This window comes from Heloderma suspectum, chromosome 3, assembly GCF_057233095.1.
Source record: "Heloderma suspectum isolate Gila_16-S chromosome 3, 16-S_ref, whole genome shotgun sequence".
In the NCBI taxonomy this organism is placed as follows: domain Eukaryota; kingdom Metazoa; phylum Chordata; class Lepidosauria; order Squamata; family Helodermatidae; genus Heloderma; species Heloderma suspectum.
The window spans coordinates 262,116,955-262,135,134 of record NC_139460.1 but is presented as its reverse complement, the minus strand read 5'-3'; the positions used below and the strand labels follow the sequence as shown (position 1 = coordinate 262,135,134).

The 18,180-nt window shown below is 47.1% G+C and overlaps 1 protein-coding gene across 2 annotated transcripts in view; it reads left to right on the top strand.

Annotated features, from left to right (window-relative positions):
• The window catches only part of CRTAC1 (cartilage acidic protein 1), a 45,342-nt gene extending 29,981 nt beyond the window's left edge, over positions 1 to 15,361 (top strand). Inside the window, exons 12-16 of one of the 2 annotated variants that reach the window (XM_084846624.1) lie at positions 470 to 618; positions 5,215 to 5,257; positions 5,491 to 5,634; positions 13,364 to 13,489; positions 14,199 to 15,361. In XM_084846624.1, the coding sequence (XP_084702750.1) occupies positions 470 to 618; positions 5,215 to 5,257; positions 5,491 to 5,634; positions 13,364 to 13,489; positions 14,199 to 14,329 (593 nt within the window). In that variant the 3' untranslated portion in view covers positions 14,330 to 15,361. Of the gene's footprint in view, positions 1 to 469; positions 619 to 5,214; positions 5,258 to 5,490; positions 5,635 to 6,784; positions 7,424 to 13,363; positions 13,490 to 14,198 lie in introns of those variants that run through there. The other variant, XM_084846625.1, reaches the window with a different exon arrangement.
• The last annotated feature ends 2,819 nt before the right edge of the window (positions 15,362 to 18,180 follow it).

Sequence of the window (18,180 nt, the reverse complement as noted above, 5' to 3'; positions counted from 1 at the left end):
CTAATAGGAGTTTACATTCCCAGAGAGCAGAGCATGCATTGCAGGGAGGCCCTGGTTGCCCCCTCCAGCTGTTCCCACAGAAGGCACTGCATATTTCCACACCTCATTACTTTCCACAGCCCTGAGGTGGCCCAGCTTAGTGGGGCATGGCCAGTTAGGCTGGGGTATGAGTTGGGAAACCAAGTGGCTCCAAAAGTCAGAGGGTCCATGCGCCAGAATGCCCCCACATCCCTGCTCACATCTGGCTTTGTGCCTGGGAGCTGTGCTGGTATTGGCATAGAGTGGCTAGCCGAAGCACATGATCCCATCACATCCCCAGTTCTTTCGTCTCTGTAAGAGGAGGTTGTTAAAATAGAGGAGGAGGGAGCAATCCATGGGAGAGGGATGGTTCTCCAACTGCAATGTCGTCCCCTGAATGGGCTGCTGTTTTCTCCTTGGCTCAGCTCTTCCTTGCCCGTCTTCCCTATAGGACAGGATGAGCCCAGCAGCCTGGAGGTGACCTGGCCGGATGGCCGACTTATCAGCCGCACCGTAGTGAGCAGTGAGACCAATTCTGTGCTGGAAGTCCCCTATCCCCAGGACATTCCAGGGTCACCCCCTCTTATACTTCCTCTTGAGGTAAGCCCCATCTTTGCTAGCCATGTGCCAGTGATTTGGAATGGATCCCTCCCAAGCTCCCTCTTCAAACCACTGTTCTTTTTCTTGCCTTACTGGGAAAAGAGCCACGTAAAGTCCTGATGGAGGCTCTGTGTTCTATGAGTTAAAAGTGGGGTTTTGGTCCCATTACTAAGGCAAATGGCCAGCCTACGCTTTGTTTCCCACATAAGGAATGTCAAGAATAATTGTAATCGTTCCTCCCTCTAATAATCAACTTGGTGCCCCCAGGCCAAAAGAAACAGAGCCAAAATGGGGCCACTGAGGAACAAGATGGTGGTACCAGCATGCTCAGGGGAACCCCAGGGTTAGCAAAAGTATAAAAGAAAAGTCAAGAAGTAAAACACCCAAAAGGGGGCAACGCCCACCCCACTCAGCCCAATGAGGACTGAGCATGTACAGTGGTCGTCAGGAGCTTGAGAATGTTGAGTCCCAGTTTGAAAAGCAAAACAGAAAACGATGGGAGGGGTGTGTGTGTACTGGCCTGCTTGAACCCCTCATGGCTCATAGCATCCTAGAGGAAAGGCATGGCTGGCTGGAACCCTGAGCAGGAGCACTCCTTCTAGGAGTAAGGATGCACTGCACCATTTTGTTGCAAGTTCTGCTTGTTCCCTCTAATGCACACTCAACCACATGAGAGCTTGCTATCAGTTTGGAAGTGAAAGGGGGCCACCCAAAACTGGATACAACCCTGTCTCTCTAATGTTAGTCTACCTTAAGTCCCCTTCATTTCAACAGGTCTCCTCTAAGTAGGAGTGACATTGCATACAACCCATGGATTCTCAATATACTTGTGGGGAACCATTGGTATGCAGAACTGCATATGTTTGTGAATTAAAAGGAAATTACATTTTTTAAAAACCTACCCAAAACTGCCTGACAGGGACTGGTGAGCATGCAGAATGCTGATGGCAGCTGAGCCTACAGGAAGAGAGCCAGGAATTGGTTGGCGGCTGGGGAATCTAAAGCAGCCTTCCCCAAACTGGTGCCCTCCAAATGTGTTGGATTAAAACTCCCCTCATCTGCAACCATGCTGGCTGGGAGTGATGGGAGTTGTAGTCCAACACATCTGGAGGGCACCAGCTTGGGAAGGCTGGTCTAAAGAAATCAAAAGTCATGCAGACTCATCAATCAAGTCAATGGCTGAGAGCAGTTTGAGTCACAGATTTTGTGTCTTAGTTGAAAACAAAACCTAGGGAAATAGAAGGCAGAGGAAAAGGGTGAAATGACCTGCTGAATCCCCTGGCTGCATATAGTAAATATCTGAGGAGCAGGGGTGGGGGGGGAGAACTGGGGTGGGGGTGAGGAATGCCTTCCCCGTCTCTAGAACTGTGTGTATTGTCCCCCTGCTATTTAGCTATGAAATACTCAGGTTTGGGACTAGCTACCCTCTAGCACTACATAGCACAGCAGGTGAAAGACTGATGTGGGGTGGGGCAGGTGTCCTTTCACCCTTCCCCACTCCTGAAACTGCCCCCCCAGCTGCCCCGCCCCTGGGGCCTGAACAGCACTGCAAAGCTCCTATTCTAGGCGTTCTGGAATCGTTAGCAGGCCTGCTCCTCTCAGGGGGTGGGATGTATTGCCACAGATTCCACTTGTGACTTCATATTTCTTTGCTTTCTTTCTTCCATTTTTAAAATTTCAAGCTACTTTACCAACAATGTACAATAAATCTAAAATAAAAGAATTATTTACGCTGAAGAAAAGGAAGGAGAAAAGTATACGTTATATCACAATTTTTATATAACATCATTTATAGCATTGGGGGCGGGGGACACATAAGACTGGATCCTGTCTTGAAACTTGTCATTCCAAAGGTTAATAGAAAATGATCATTTATGTACAAACCTATCCTTTTGTGGGTTATATTGCCCTCTTGTGAAATAAGTTAGTTTTGTGAGAAGGGCTATATCCCATATTTTCCTGATCCATTCTGTAGGACTAGGTGGTTTTGTTGCTTTCCAGTGTTGTGCAATATAAATCTGGATTATTATGGAACATTTTGCTTAGCTTATAAGGTGTCAGACACCACTGATCAATTCTCTTTTAAAAAAATCCTGTAGGTTTCTGCTCAGTAGGTTAGCTGTTATGTAACTTCATATTTCTAAAAGTGCCTATGTATGCTAGGAGCTGTATAACGTATACAAATCAGCAAGGGCCCTGACTTTTTAGACTAGGGGTGAGCAACTTATGGCCCTCCAGATGATTTGGCCTACAACTCCCATCAGCCCTAGCCAGCATTGCCAGTGTTTGGGGATGATAGGAGTTGTAGGCCAAAACATCTAGAGGGCACAAGTTGCCCAGCCCTGTTTTAGAAGGAGAGCAGAAGGGAAAGTTCATCAGATACCAGGATGAAAACATAAATAAGAGGATTAAAGAGCAATCAAGATGAAAAAGCAAGTGACAAAAACAACAACTTGACATTTAAGAAGCTGTTTTTTAAAAGAAAAAAGAGAGGAAGTCAGGCAGATGTCAGTGGGGTGCATCCAGTAATTCAGGCCCACATGTAACTTTGGAATAAATTACCTCCTTTAGTTAAAGCAGGGAACACTGATCTTTGAAGGGTGTTGTATGTCAGATGTATTTACCTGCAGTAGGAAGGGTGCACCCAGTCAAAGTGATTCCACAGCAAGGACAGCCATGTTGACATGGTAAAACCCCAGTCAGGGCTCCCACTTTTCTGTCTTGTTCCAACCCACACCCCTTTCCAAATCCCTTAAAGTCTGTTCTCTTCTTGTGGTCCAGTTTCTCTATTCTGGGGCTCCCTGAATTGTGACAGCAAGATTAAAAATTGATCAGAGTGGCCAGAAGCTGTAAAACAGTTAAAGGGGCCTTGGTGTTAGACAGATAATAACCGAAGATGTTGTTACAAAATGTGCTTCCGTCAGCACTATGACTTTCAACATTAGAGATGCAGCGGCAGGAGGCAAAGAATGGCTTGGCCATCAGTGCTGGAGAGTTCAGCCGCACTACTTCATATGTGGTTGGGGTTACTTCTAGTGAAGCAGTACAGCATAGACTGTGTCTGTCCTCCCTCTGCTCTAGTTCCTCTGCTGCATAGTAGCAAAAAAACAAAAAATACGTAGCCAAAAAAGCACAAGCTACTTAGTAATATAGCCTGCCCATTTTTGTGAACACTGAATTGTGAGTTCTCAACTACGTTCAATAGCAGATTTTGCAAATATTAAAGGGATTTGGATTTGCTCCATGGAAATGAATAGGGCTGGTGAAATATGGGATTTGCTCTGATGGTTGACTTTTGTCTTGTCCTTATCCAGAAATCTGATGTAGGTGATCTAATGTGCATATGGTGTCCTCCATTCACAAGGTAGTGAAGTAACTCTGCGGGTGCACCCATTTGCACATGTGGATTTTCCCCTTCCATTGAAGTAAATGTACATTGCAAAGCACATAGGGCTCTGGATCTGGATGGCTTGGCTGTAGTTTTACTGCATGTGTAGAACAGGCATGGATGCCACTTCCAGTAGAAACAGGAGGGGTTGCACATTCAAATGCTCCATCATTTTAGGAGACTGCATAGCTCTACTGTAGGCAGTGAGATGATCAGGCACAGCAGCCAAGCAGTAAGAAATGATATAATTACAAAGAGTCAATCTCAGCAATAAATGGAGGAAGGAATGGCAGAGAAATTGAGGGGTCAAGTAATTCTGCAACAACTCTCCCCAATTTCAGAGAGAGGAGTAAGTCACAGATAGTATCCAGTGTTAGCCCTACTTAGAGTATACCCAGTGAATGGGACTTAAGTATGTGGCTCTCCATGCATCCCATGAGACGCTGGGAGGCCCTCCCACTTTTTCCCACAGCCCAGCCAACTGGGGTTTCTGGGGCAGGGGAAGAGGCGGTAGCCCCTCCTGCAGCCGGGGTCTCTGTTTCCCCATCATTCATGGCTATTGGGAGACCATGATCATAGAGGAGATTGCTTGGGAGTGGGGGAGGGGGGCGAAACCTATGCACTGAGATACATGTGTGGGGAGGGGGGAGAATTTGTGTGTGCATGCATGTGAGGCCCACCACACAACACCACATGTAGTCCCCGGGGCTGAAAAGTTGCCCACCCTTGCTTTAGAGTAAAAAAGAAAGACGTAGCTGGTAGCCATGTCTTCAAAGTAACATGTAGTTTGGGTCTTAGAATTCTGGAATAACACATAACCTTTTCTCATTGACACACAGATTGCAGTACAGTGTATTTGCTCATCACAAAATACTGAGAAGAAATAGGCACAGAGAAGCAAAGAAATTGTGGCCCTGGGGAATGACTGGGGAAGTAATATCCTGTGACTGCTGAAAGGGCTGCCCAGATTCCCTGTAGTTTTTAAGCATCGAACAGAAACTTTATGTACACTTTCCAGAATTGACTCTGTAACAGAAAGATTCAAAACTGAGAACTACCACATTAGCTACTATATGGTCTGAAGCAGAAATTGCAGACATACAGATTCCTACACTCCCTGGAAATTGCATCTCAGAGTAGGCATGGTAGAGAGATGAGCCTGGGAGGAAATTAAGTGCTGATGACATATTTCTCTCTGTCTCTCGCAGTGTGGCCAAGGATTCTCTCAGCATGAGAATGGGCGATGCGTTGGTGAGTCACCTGGCAGGGGCAGGTCTGTGAATGGTGCTAGGGTGTGATTTCTTCTGCCTGTAACTGGGCTCAATGGGATAAAGTGTCAGCTCTTTGGTATCCAATGACAACAGCATGGCTGGATTCTGAGCAGAAAGAAATTGCCCAAGTGTGGTGTGGAGAGGCTGTGGGTCATTAGATTTTGTGCTGCCCTGGACCTGCGTCATGCTCTCTTTCTCTTCCCTTCTTCTTAGATATGGATGAGTGTGCAGAATTTCCCTTTGTCTGTCCACGGGGCAGGCCCATCTGCATCAACACATATGGCGGGTACCGTTGCCGCAGCAACAAGCGCTGCAACCGGGGCTTTGAGCCCAACGAGGACGGCACAGCGTGTGTGGGTGAGTGGTGGCTTGGGCAGAACAGAGAGATGAATTCCTCGCAGAGGCTGAGCTTGTTGCTGACTCCCTAATGGCAGCTGATGGAGACCTGTGTTGGGAAGCATGCCCTTCCTGCATCAGGCAGGGAAAAGTTTCACTGGGGCTGGTTTGGTTGGTTTGTTTACATCTTCAAATGAAGGTCAGGAGCAAGGGGGAGGGAAAAGCCTGCTGAGATCCTGAGTTTGGAAGCACAGCATCTTTATGTCCACCAGTGAGGAGTTGGTGTAGTGGGGGCAGTATAGCCAGTGGTGCAGTGGAGCCAGGACTTGCAGTGATGCAATGCTGGCACTTTTTTATTAGCAGGGATGCTGACATCATCTGCCACCATCACCCTCAGGCTTCCCCATTTCCTCTGAGTTCAATTGTGGTCCTCATCTTAGTAATGGTTTTTCCCAGCAACAGTATAATTTTCCGTGGGGTGACTTGGTCTTGAATGGGCAATTAAGGCCCATTAGCTTTACAAAAGACCTGCCCCTGGTAGAGATCAACATAGCAGCCCGCATTTGGGGGCCTCTCCTTGGGAGCGTGGCTATGGGGACTGGCATGATGAGTGCCTGCACTTCCAAATTTACCACTACAATACTGATCGTAGCAATTGCTTCCTGTTTGAGATCCCTTGCTAGGATGCCTGAGCAAAGAAGGACAGCAGCAGATGGACAGTGGTAGAGCAGCCTTCCCCAACCTGGTGCCCTCCAGATGTTTTGGACTTCAACCCCCATCAGCATGGCCAATGTTCAGGAATGTTTCAATCCATGAAACACAGACAGAATGGATATTACGCAATCCGCACATCGCTAGCCCCTGCCTGCTTGCTCCCTGGCTCTCTGCCTGTCAAGCAAGCAAGTAGTAGCAATGATGCGAAAGAGGATGAGGAGCAAGAGCAGCTGGTGAGAAGGGCGGTGAGAAGGCGGACGCACTGAGGGAGAGGCCCATGGAGGGTGTCTTGCCCGAGGGCCCTCAAAATCGTGGAGCTGGTGCTGCTGCCAAGCATTTGGTGCAGCCCTTGCTCCTCTGTCCTGAAGGTCTCTTGCCATTTGTCACTAACTCTTGCCCTGTCTTCTCTCTCTCTCTCTCTCTCTCTCTCTCTCTCTCTCTTTCCATCTGTGTGCAGCTCAAGTGGCCTTTTTTGGTGGATTTCCTTCTTCAGGGAGCTGGCTGGTCCCCACCTTGCCCTCAGCCCCACTCCTTCCACTTTGCCTCGGACTCTGCTTCCACTCCTATGCACTTTAAGCCTTGCCAATAAAGGACAGAAGCAGCCTTTATAGATGAATTGGCCTCCCCTGTACTTCTTCCCCATACTTTCTCTCATCCAGTCTTCTCATGGTGGTCTCTGGGAACATGGACTGAGGTGGGGGCAGCCGTCTTTGCAAAGGGCACTACACAGTCCAGCTGATGACACTGTCACTAGCGACACACCCCTTGCATGTTTTCTGGGAAAACAGACAGGGCAGTGGCCCCACCGACGCGTTGTCTCCTCAGCGTGGTGGCCATCTTCCTAGGAGCTTGCCTGTAACCAAGATGGCGGCTCCTGGTGGTAGTTGCTTGCTTGGTTAAAATCGATACAGTTACCCTGTGCCTGCTGGTTTGGCCTGTGACATGATTGCTTCTCTTCCCTCCTCCTGCTCCTCCAGCCCGAATGGACCAGGATTCACCTCTGATCTTGTTTGCCAATATGTGTCTGCAGTTTGAATCCGCTCTGTCTTCCAGCTGGAGAATCACCCCCCCCCCCAATAAACTCTACACTGTCTATAAGCACCTGCTTGCAGCTATGTTTGGGATGTGGGTGAGGTTGGGGACAATAGCTCATATTCAGAAGGTGAAAGTAGCCAGAATGACGTGGTGCTAAACTATGTGCCGGTTTCTTTTTGAGAGAAACTTGTGAGCTTCTACGGTAGTAGAAAGCACTAGCAGGGCAGAGAGCTGAGGACATTTCCATGAAATCTTGACTCCACAGGAAGAGGCAGTAGTTAGGTAATTTTAGATTCTGGGCTTAATAGTCTTATGCCCTCCCTCCTACCCTGCCACCCCACTCTTTAGACTGTAATGTGTATTACTTCACTTACTTCAACAGGTGGTAAGCCAGCCCTGCTGCGTTTGGGGGCCTTCCTGCTCATTCTGCTGGGTGGGGTCCTGGACTTCTGCCCCAAAGTCCTACCTTCATGGCACCACTGACAGCAGGAGGTTCCAGTTTGTAAGATGGCTGCACTTCGCCCATTGGCTTCCCACCATTCCTTACACAGAGCAGCACTGTGGCCATCTGTTATTTAGTAGCCCAAGAGTCCAGACTGAACCGATTTCTTCCATATGTGAGGAGCTCTAATTAGAATTCTAAAGCCATATAACTTCAAAGATCCTCACCACATATTGCAAGCACACAGGAGGAGTGCTCCATACCAAAGATGGTTGCAAGGCAATGGTAGGGGCTGCTTCACATATCACATGGCAAAGACATTTCCAGCATGGCCACTGAATGTCATACCATGACCCCCCATAACTTTGAAGGGACGTGCATCTTTGTAAATGCACAAAGGACATATGCCAGGGAGTTGCGACTGGCCATAGTTTCCACTTTGTGCTTACAGATGTGCATTTCCCATTCAAAAGTTATGTGCTCCTGTCTTAGACACACTTGGAAAATATGGCTGCTGTGTATTGTGTGCAATGAAGGAAGCCCAGGAGGCTCAAGCAAATGACTTGTGCCACACATCAGAGAAGAGAAGGGCAGGGGAGACAGAAATCTCTGCAGGTACCAACCAGTGTGAACTGGTGGGAAATGCCTTCCCAACCCCTCATATGATCTGTTAGTCGCTGTGTTTGCAGGAAGGACTTGTCTAATAGGTTTCCCATGGGGTTTTTTTTTCTCTCCTTTAAGTAAAATTTGTAGTGAGGGATCCAAACCTCATCCAAGCACAGCTTGGAATATGTATCCAGATCAGCTCATATTGCAATATGAGGCAAGCATTATGACCCTGAAAGTTCTTCTTTGGCTCAGATTAAATTGAAGCCAGAGAGGAACTTCCTCCATCACTGCCTCTTTCCCATCCATTCACCCACCACCTGTAAGCCCTTCTCACCTTCTTATTTTTTGTGTGCTCCAGCAGTGGAGGAAGGGAGGGGGATACCTGTCCTGCCCTCTCTCATACCTGGCATGCTGTGTGCCAGATGCAAGGAGCACTGGGAAATGTAACTAGTTCTGGGAACTTGCATTTCCCAGTGCACCTTGCATCTGACACACAGCCAAAGCAGCATGCCAGGCATTAGAGGGGGAGCAGTAATAAGGTAATTGCAGGGGAGGAAGGGGTATTGGGGAAGCAGACAGGTGGGCAGATGGGTGAGGGGTATTCATTGCCATTGTGGGGGGAGGTGGAAGAATTTGATCCTGTCATGTTCCCAGTGACTTAACTTCAGGTCACAACAGCGTCTGACATAGGCTTGGAAGTGAGTTCAAGAAAACCAAGCTATTATCTGAAGGGGTTAGGGTATCATTCTGGTTTTGTAGCTTAATTCTGAGCCTGACTGGGGGGCGGGAGGTGGGCTTGTCCAACACTACAAAATTAGTTATTATTTATCCGATATTATTAAGGAAATACAAGGTACTCAAAATCTTAGGGAAGGGACAATTATTTCCTGTCCACACCTGGGCATTTTTGAGACACAAGAGGATGCTTAGAATTCAACACCCTTCATAAGTTTATCAGGCTGTCTTTTGACTGATGCCATTGCTACTCCCTGTTCCAGAGGTACAGCTTCAGAATTTCATTCCTTGGGTGCTTATAAATCTTCATCTTATCTGCAGCCTTAATGTGTTAGTGGAGAACACAAATGTCTACTCTTTCACTGCTATACCTGAAACAATTCTCTCTCCAATGTGATATAATGAGTCAAATTAAAACATGATGGCCTCTTTTGGTCCACATCTAGAGCAGTCTTCCCCAGCCTGGAGCCCTCCAGATGTGTTGGACTACCACTTTCATCACCCTGCCCCCCTGCCAACATGCCTAGAGGGCCCGAAGTTGAGGAAGGCTGCTCTGGAAGAACCTGCTTCTCGTACCTTCTGATTTCTGCTTGCAGCCCTGCCACATTTCTGGTAGGCACCACATCCTGCTGGAGCATCCATTTGGTTTCACACTGCCATGGAGCCAAGATCCTGAGAACCACAGCTGCTTTTTCTCTACAGCTGTTTCAGTGTAGCCAATAGGCATAGCCAAAGCAAATGGCACCACAACAAACCTCTGACAGTGCAATCCTATGCATGTCTACTCAGAAGTAAGCCCCATTGAGTTCAAAGGGACTTACAGGGAAGTGTGTATAGGATTGCAGCCCAAGTCTGTTGTCACCAAGAAAAAGCTGAGTCTTTGCACCATTACCAGAGTGCATTGTCCCTTGTTGCTTCCACGAGGAAGAACAGATGCTGCTTTATCCATGACCTGGGTGCTAAGGTCCACTTTGTATTTCTGCTGGGGACTCCTTAACTGTGTGTCCATAGGGCCATTTTGAAGGGGACAGACTGCATTCACTTTGCCGTACTCTGTACACACTGATGACTCTATCCCGACCTAGTCTCTTCCTATTTCTGCTCAATGTCACCACTGCCACATCAGTGAACATGTGCAATGAGGGCTGCCTGGCAACTCTACATAGGGCTGGGAAAGACTCTTGCCTGAGACCCTGGAGAGCTGCTGACAGTCACTGTAGACAAGACTAAGCTAGATGGACCCCTGGCCTGTGTTTCTAGGAGTTGTGTTATCAGTTTGCAACAACAATAACAAGGTACCCCTGTCAATGGAGTATGCTTTTAGGACCATTCAGCCACAGTTTTGGACTTACAGTTCCTGCTGTGTGATTGAGCACAATTGTTTTTCTGTAGCCCTTTTAGATGGGAATGAAATGGATGAAACTTTTTGTAAAACTCAGCACAGGAGACCTGGTATGTAGGAGGCATGGCTGATTAGAACATCCCTCCATCTTCTGCACTAGGTATGGGGCTTAACTGGCTTAAAGACCAAGTTCCAAATACATATTAAGTGTGCAAGAAAAGGCTGGACGTAATCTTATAAGGATAATTGAAATATAGGATCTCCCGTTTTATGGCAGGGGGTGTTGGATTGGCTTACCTCAGGGATGGCCAACTCACAGCCAGTGGCTTGCATCCTGCATCTCCCCTTGCTAAGTGGGAGGTGGACCATTTCTGACTTCATTACCACCACCACCCCACTAGGCAAAATAGGAGGAGACCATACATGGGAGCACCCTCTCATTTCATGGCAAAAGGGGTCTCTACCAGGCCAGAAGCAATGCAGTGCCCCCCACACTTTGCCTTTGGGGCTTAAGCAGCATGTGAACAATTCTCATATTGTTTCCAACTTAGCGGACAAACTTCCCAGCTCATTTTGTTATTGTTTTGGCCTTGCAGCAGTGAAATCATGAGGGCAGGAGAGGGGTGGGGCTCCTGCTGCTTTCTCCTGCCTGGAGGACTCTACTTGTCAATGCTGTCCAAAGCTACAGTGACATCATCAAAGTGGTGGGGCTCCAGATTCTGAGGAGCTTGACTGGGGAGAGTCCTTGCTCCAGCTCAGGCTGAAGATTAGAAGATCAGCCATTAGAGGATCCATTGGGTCTTTTCCAGCACTATGCTTCTGTGCTTCCTATGCCAGTTTAGTACACCCTGAGAGGTCTTTGCTTTGTTCTTCGTGGATTCAGGGTAGCTTATGTCGTTCTATTTTTTTTCCTTTTTAAAAATATTAAGATTACTCCAATAGTAATGTTGTAACACACAACATGCATTTCATATTCAGTATATCCAAAGTTGCCAATTCATCAGATCTATATCTATTCCAATCGCTAATAAATAGAATCCAGTTTTTTGAAACATTTGAATTAAGTTAATCTGTCCGTTCCAGAACAGTTTATAACTAGTAATTTTATTCATAAGCATAATAGTCCATATCTTTGTGGTCATGTTTCCTGAGATAGGACTGGAAAGTCATCAGATCTGGCTGGCTAAAACTGAGAAACTAGGATGAGCAGGTGTTCTCTTTTACAGAGGACAGTTCTCTATTTGAAGGGCTGAAATTGTCCAATTCCAGTTTAAAGATAATGATCCATAAAAACTGTTGCCCATCCACAGTTACACCTGGACAGCAGGCTGAACAGGCAGGTACACACATCACGTGGTCACAGTCTTTCACAGTGTGATGAGATGTACTGCATTTCTATTTAAATTATAGTAATTTCTAAATTTGCATCTATTCATATAAAGTAGCATATGCAAATATTATGCAAATCACTGTCTTCTTTTTATTTTTTTGCGATTCTTAAGTGGCCACCCTATGAGGAAAGTGTGCATGCATGCACACATGTAGGGATGCACCCAAGGTGTTGAGGTTGTGTTCTGGGAGTGTGTTTGTATCATTCTAAGCCATGTATGGCTGTTTGTCCTCAAATATGTGTGTGAACATTGCATGTGTGGCTGCGTGGGATATGTACCTGGACTGAATAACATGCCTAGTTCTAGGGAAAGGAACTATTGTGGCAGGAGCAGTGGAGGCTGGTGGCTCTGATGACAGAGGGCTGGTGAGTCTGCTCTGGGTTTCAGTCAGAGCTGGATAGCTCCTTTAGAGTCCTGACTGGTTCTGACTGAAAACCAGAGCAGAATCACTGCCCCGCTGACATTGGAGCCGCCAGCCTCCACTGAGAGGGAGGGCTTTTGTTTCGTCCTTCCCAGACCTAGCTGTAGCAATGAGATACCTACAGCTGGAGTGGAGGCTGGAAATCTCATCTGTCGCATCAATACATTGCTCTGCTCCAAAAGACAACAGACCCCAGGTATCAGGCATCTGGGCCATGGTCCCGTGGGGTCTCCAAGAATCAATGAGTAAGGAGACATCTCACTTGATCAACTAGGCTCAGCAGCACAACCTGCAGAGGAGTGACTGAGCCATGACATGTTTCTTCCCTACTACATAATGTTATCGGTGAGGTGGCAACAACAAGCAGATATGGCAGAAGTAGAATCAGAACAGCTGTTTGCAAGCTTCACCACACAGGAGAGAAAATGTGAGAAGCACTACATCAGGGTTAAGGAAACTGCCCTACAGATGTTGTTGGGCTTCAGCTCCCATCAACCACAGACAGTATGGCCAGTGGCTGGGGATGATGGGAGTTATAGTGCAACAACATCTGGAAAGCTGCAGGTTCCACACACCTGCACTACATACTAGGGGAAGGGGAAAGTAGACAGGGGAAGAATCCAACCGGTGGAACAGGAGTAAGAGAATGATGGTTGTGTGGTGCCCTGTAGACAATAAGCTAGCGTTAGGGTTGTATCCAAGGGGTGAGTGGGACATTCATCTTTGTTCCGCTTAAAGAATGGGAATGGTTCCCCTGCAGCTGGTGAGGGTTTGCTGCCCAAATTAGGTGTGCATAGTTACACAATCCTGGCCAGTTTCATTCCATGGCAGTTTTATGGGGTGGGGTGGTTATGTGTCTTTAGGTCACATTTTTACAAGACTGACCCAGAGGACACCAGGAGTGGAAATCCAGCCAGGTTTCTCTGCATGGGGCAGTGAGGCCAATGTAGACAATAGGCTATGGAGTGCCCATGGGTGTTCCTCCTCAGGTTGGTGGTATAAGTGTGAACACAAACTCTCCAGCTCACTGTGGTCACCCACAATTCCTCCTCTCTGCCCAGATGTAGACGAGTGTGCCAAGGGTCTGCACAGCTGCAGCCACGTCTGTGGCAACACTCAGGGTGGACACTCCTGCCACTGCCACCCTGGCTTCAAGACTGATGCTGGTGATGCCAACAAGTGCCTGGGTAAGTAGCCAGTATCTGCTAAGCAGGGCAGCAATTGGTGCTCCAAAACCTCTGCAAGGAATGAGCTGGACTAAATGGCTAGGAACATCCATGATGTGCCATAGCATCTCCCCATCTAGGTCACCCTGGGATGTCCCTTGGCACAAACATATGGAGGAGTGGGAAGACGACTGCTCAGTGCCGAGTGATGGAACTGGACTGGAACAGGACTAGCATCAAGTGTAGGCATGGTTGTGCACCTGCCAAGGCCCACACTCCAGTGGGGCCCACCAACAAAAGCCCCCTGGACTTGCTTCTCTTCACCATTCCAACCTACTTTTTCATTTGCCTCTTGCGGTAGCCTGGACAGTGGTGGTGGTGATGGGAAGGAGGAGAAGTCAATCTCCCTGGCTACTTGCTCACTGACACCCTATCTGCTATGCAAGCACATGGCAGCTTGCCTGATGACAATGCTAGTGAGTGGGTAGACTCACGGAGGGAGAGGGGCCCATTGAGGGTGTCTTTCCCAAGACCCCTCCAAAACCTGGAGCCAGTGCCCAACTGGGATAAGGATTTGTTCCAGAGAAGGAGATGCAGAAGGTCATTGCTAGGCAACATTTTTGATCTTAAAGGGGATGATTTTCTTTGGTGCTGTGCACATGACTCAAGCCCCCCACTGGTACCTGCTCCTCACACTGGGTGATATGCTCCTTTTCCTTCTGTTTTTCAGATGTGGACGAGTGCAGAGAGAGACCAGCCCCATGTGATCACATCTGCCACAATGACCCTGGCTCTTTCCATTGCCACTGCCAGAGGGGCTTCTCCCTGGGGCCAGACCAACGGCGTTGTTTGAAGGACTGATCAGTGGCAAGAACGTTCCACAGCGGGCACTGTCTTGCACTCTGCCTGGAATGTGTAGCAGGCATTGATATGCACTTACCGGCTCATATCTGGCTGGGAGACAGTGCCTAGTTGCTGCGTGGCACAAGTCATAGTTTCTATCTCCAGCTCAAGACTGTCCTTCCATCTCTTCCATGCACCAGGGGCTGAGCACCAGGCTCATCCATGCACCAGGCTCCTTGAATCCAAAATAAAGCCTCCCCCCGCACTCATTCCATGACTTTAATTGAGGATGTGGTAGTTTAGAGACTCTGATATTACTTGGTTCTTCTCTCCATCCTGGCAATGCAACAGGGGGTCAGAGTACTCAGCTGTCCTTCAGAGCTGTCTTTCTAGGCATGAGGACCAGGCGAGACATATATAAACATACCAATTCTTAGTTCAGGCCAAAAATAGTTTCTTGGTCTGCAAAATGTAACATGAATAATATTAGCTAAAGGCAGTATGGCATATATTTCCTGCATAATGCTGTGCAGGAAATATCAGATGAGGTATCTGTCAGCAGCAAGAACAGGTAGAATCTATAGGATGGCTGTTGTTTTGATGAAAATCTGACTTGATCTTATTTTCCATTCCTGATCTTGTAACAGGTTACTTATCTCAACATCACCCTCATAGACTGGGAGTCCAATTTCAGGGAGTTATCCCCAATTTTCCCCTGGAACATCCCAGCTATGTTGTTGGTTTATTTGTTTGAGTGTTTTTACTCTGGAATATAAAGGAAATTGGCTCATGAATGTTAATGCTGTGCTCAGATCCCAGGTTTAGCTGCTGCCAGGATGTTACTGCTTATTTTATAATCAGGCAGGTAACGATGCTTGAATAACACACAACATGGTGAAATCAGGACTTTGGTGAGGAACCTCTTCTTATAGAATCATAGGGTTGAACCAGGGCTGACCCTGCTTAGCTTACAAGATCAGACAAGATCAGGTACATCCAGCCCTTTGCTGTGTCTTGTTACTCATTAAACCCGAACTTCCAATCCCTTCCAGCTTGCTCCCTGCATATTTTGCAACACCAACAGTGCAAGCCAATGTATGTCTGTTCAGAAGTAAATCCCACTGAGTTCAATGAGACTTACTCCCTAGTAAATGGGTACTGGATTGCAGCCTGAGTTAACTACTACAGCCTATGGCTTCAGCAATTGATTAGTAGGTTACACAAAAGTGGGTGACACAAAGCAAAGAAAAATGCACACTAGCTATAAACCTTGTCAGCAGTGGATATTTTATTAATATTTACCATTCGTATAGCACTCTCTTTGATGTACACATCAGGTAGGTTTTCTCAGGAATCCTCACTATTACCTGATATGGGTGCTTCCTGTTGAGTGTCCCATCGAGCGTGGATACAAGCCTTAGTGCTGTTCAGGGCTGAGATGAACGGTGCTTCTGGATGAGGCTTTTATTGTGCAATCGCCCAACCTCATTTGCAGAATTTTACAGGGGGTCCACATGACATTGTCTTCAATTTGCAACCCTCCTATGTTTCTTCCAATTGTTTTCTTACCAGAAAAAAAATATGTTAAGGAGGAAAAGATGGGAAAGTTGCATAATGGCTTTTGATTTGTAGCACTAGGAGCCCTCTGTCTGGAAGCACCCTAGTGAGTCCAAGGGGTGATTTGAACCTGGAACTTCCAACTCACACTCTTAGCAATTTTACAGAGATTTAGGAATTCTCCATGTTTAAGAGTATCCAGCCAGGCTTCTGGCACTTAGTTTCATGAACCACACATCGCCCAGGAGAAAGATCGAGTGTGGAGTAACAGGCAATGCATCTGGTTGCTTAGTATAAAGAAAACCACTCAGAGGCAGATGAATCTCTAGAGTGGATTCTCCAGGGAGTTCTTACTGGGTAAAGGAGCAGCAGGTGACAGGGGAGGAGCCAGGGGCCTGAGGGGCTCACTGCTCCATGCAGCATGGGGATGGGGAGGGATCGGGTGTAGCTGCCAATTTAATTTCCTGTAACTCCCCAGAAGGATACTACATCAGGTGCGTTGTGGGAAATTTAAATTGTTCATTTTGTTTATTTTTAATCCCGTACTCAGCCAAAAGGTAGCAGGCAACATGTAATCCATAAAATAGTCCATAAAGCAGCCCTTGCGTTCAGACTTATGATCTAAAAAGTCACAGCACACGAGGAAAGAGGGATGGGAAGAGAAGAGGGAAAAATTAAGGAGAGCTGGTGGAATGACCCGGCTTCCCCTCTCATCTTCTTCTGTACAGCCTGCTGGAATGGCTGATTGCCACTGCCTGCCAGTTATTAATTGAACAGGCCCTGATATCCATCTCCCCCTTCTGTATCTTCCACCATGCAGCCCAACTGCATGCTTTATAACACCAGAACCAACGACCAGCGGGACTATGTTAGGAACCTGCCCCTGGTCCCTAATCTTACTGGATCTCAAGTGGCTAGAGGGTGGATAAGGGTTAATAGTGAGAGAAACCAAAACAACTGAGCAGGGGGATATCCCTATATGCTAACCATTGGCACAGAGGCACAACCGTAAAACCCTCAAGCCTTTTATTGAACACTATTGGTGATGGCATGGGTTATGAATGTATAAGATGAACAGGGTTGCCCTCTTTCTAGCTACAGCGGGGCCCCTGCATCTTTAAAAGCTGCAAAGCAAGTGCAGCTTTCCCTACCGTTGCTAAATGGGTTTTAAAGATCAGGTTATTCACATCTGCTTTTGCCTGAATAATTTGAAGTTGATCCACAGGCTTTTAAATGGGGGGAAACGTTGCTGCTTTGATTATTTTATTGTTTTTCTTTTTCTTTTTAATTAATGGATTTACATCAAATAAGCCAAGTTATTCATAGACTTATACATAAAACATACCCAAAATAGCCATACACACACACTAATAAAATGTAGCATGACTCACACTTTCAAAATGTCAATAGTTATACTTTCCTGAAAATACATATTCCAACATTCAACAAACAAGTCCCAGTTCATTATAAAAGTTCTTGCTAGCTTTGGTTGCACCTGTTAATGTGGCTGCTGCCTGACTATATATGAGAGGTGAATCCATTCCTAGCAAGGGATGCGCTGAGAGGGAGAGCAGCAACTGCCTTGCAGCTTTTGAAGGCATAGCAGGCAACCCTGCTAAGATGTAAGGTAGCGACTCTGCATAAGAAAAAACTAGAGTCAGACTGCTGCAAGTCCTCTAGTAGGCCTCACTTGCAATCTGCATTGTACTGGAAGAAGAGAAACATTTTCACATGCATCTGTTGGAAAGCTGCCTGAAAAAAGCCAAGAAACAGGAGGGGGCAATTATGGACAGCTAATGATGATGATGATGGACAGCAGCTGCAACAGATGGTTCCTGCCAAGGGCAGAAGCGGAGGTCAGAATGGTCAAGCACCCTGCTGAGGGCCCAGGGGTTCAGAAGGGCCTCTCACCAATCCAGACCCCACCCAGTGTCCCCAGCACCATCAGAGCTGCGGCTGCTGCCTCCACCACTCACTCGTCTTCTCTGCAGCCCCCAGACCCAGTGCCCCTGCAATTGTCAGCCATGGTGACAGTGGCTGCTTGCTGCCACCACATACAGTGGTCAGGTGTCCTACTTTAAGGAGGACAGTCCTCTATTTTGGAGAGCTGGCAAAGGACAGTCCTCTATTTGAAGGTGTTCTCTGTTTGATGGGCTGCTCAGTCCAAGTCTGGTTTAAAGCCAAAGAACCATAAGAAGAGGAAAGAAGAGGCCTTGGAGTTGCCCATCAAGACTTAGCACCTAGACAGTCATCTCTGCTATGGTGAGATGTCTTGAATTTCTGTTGAAATGACAGTTGTTATTTCTAAATTT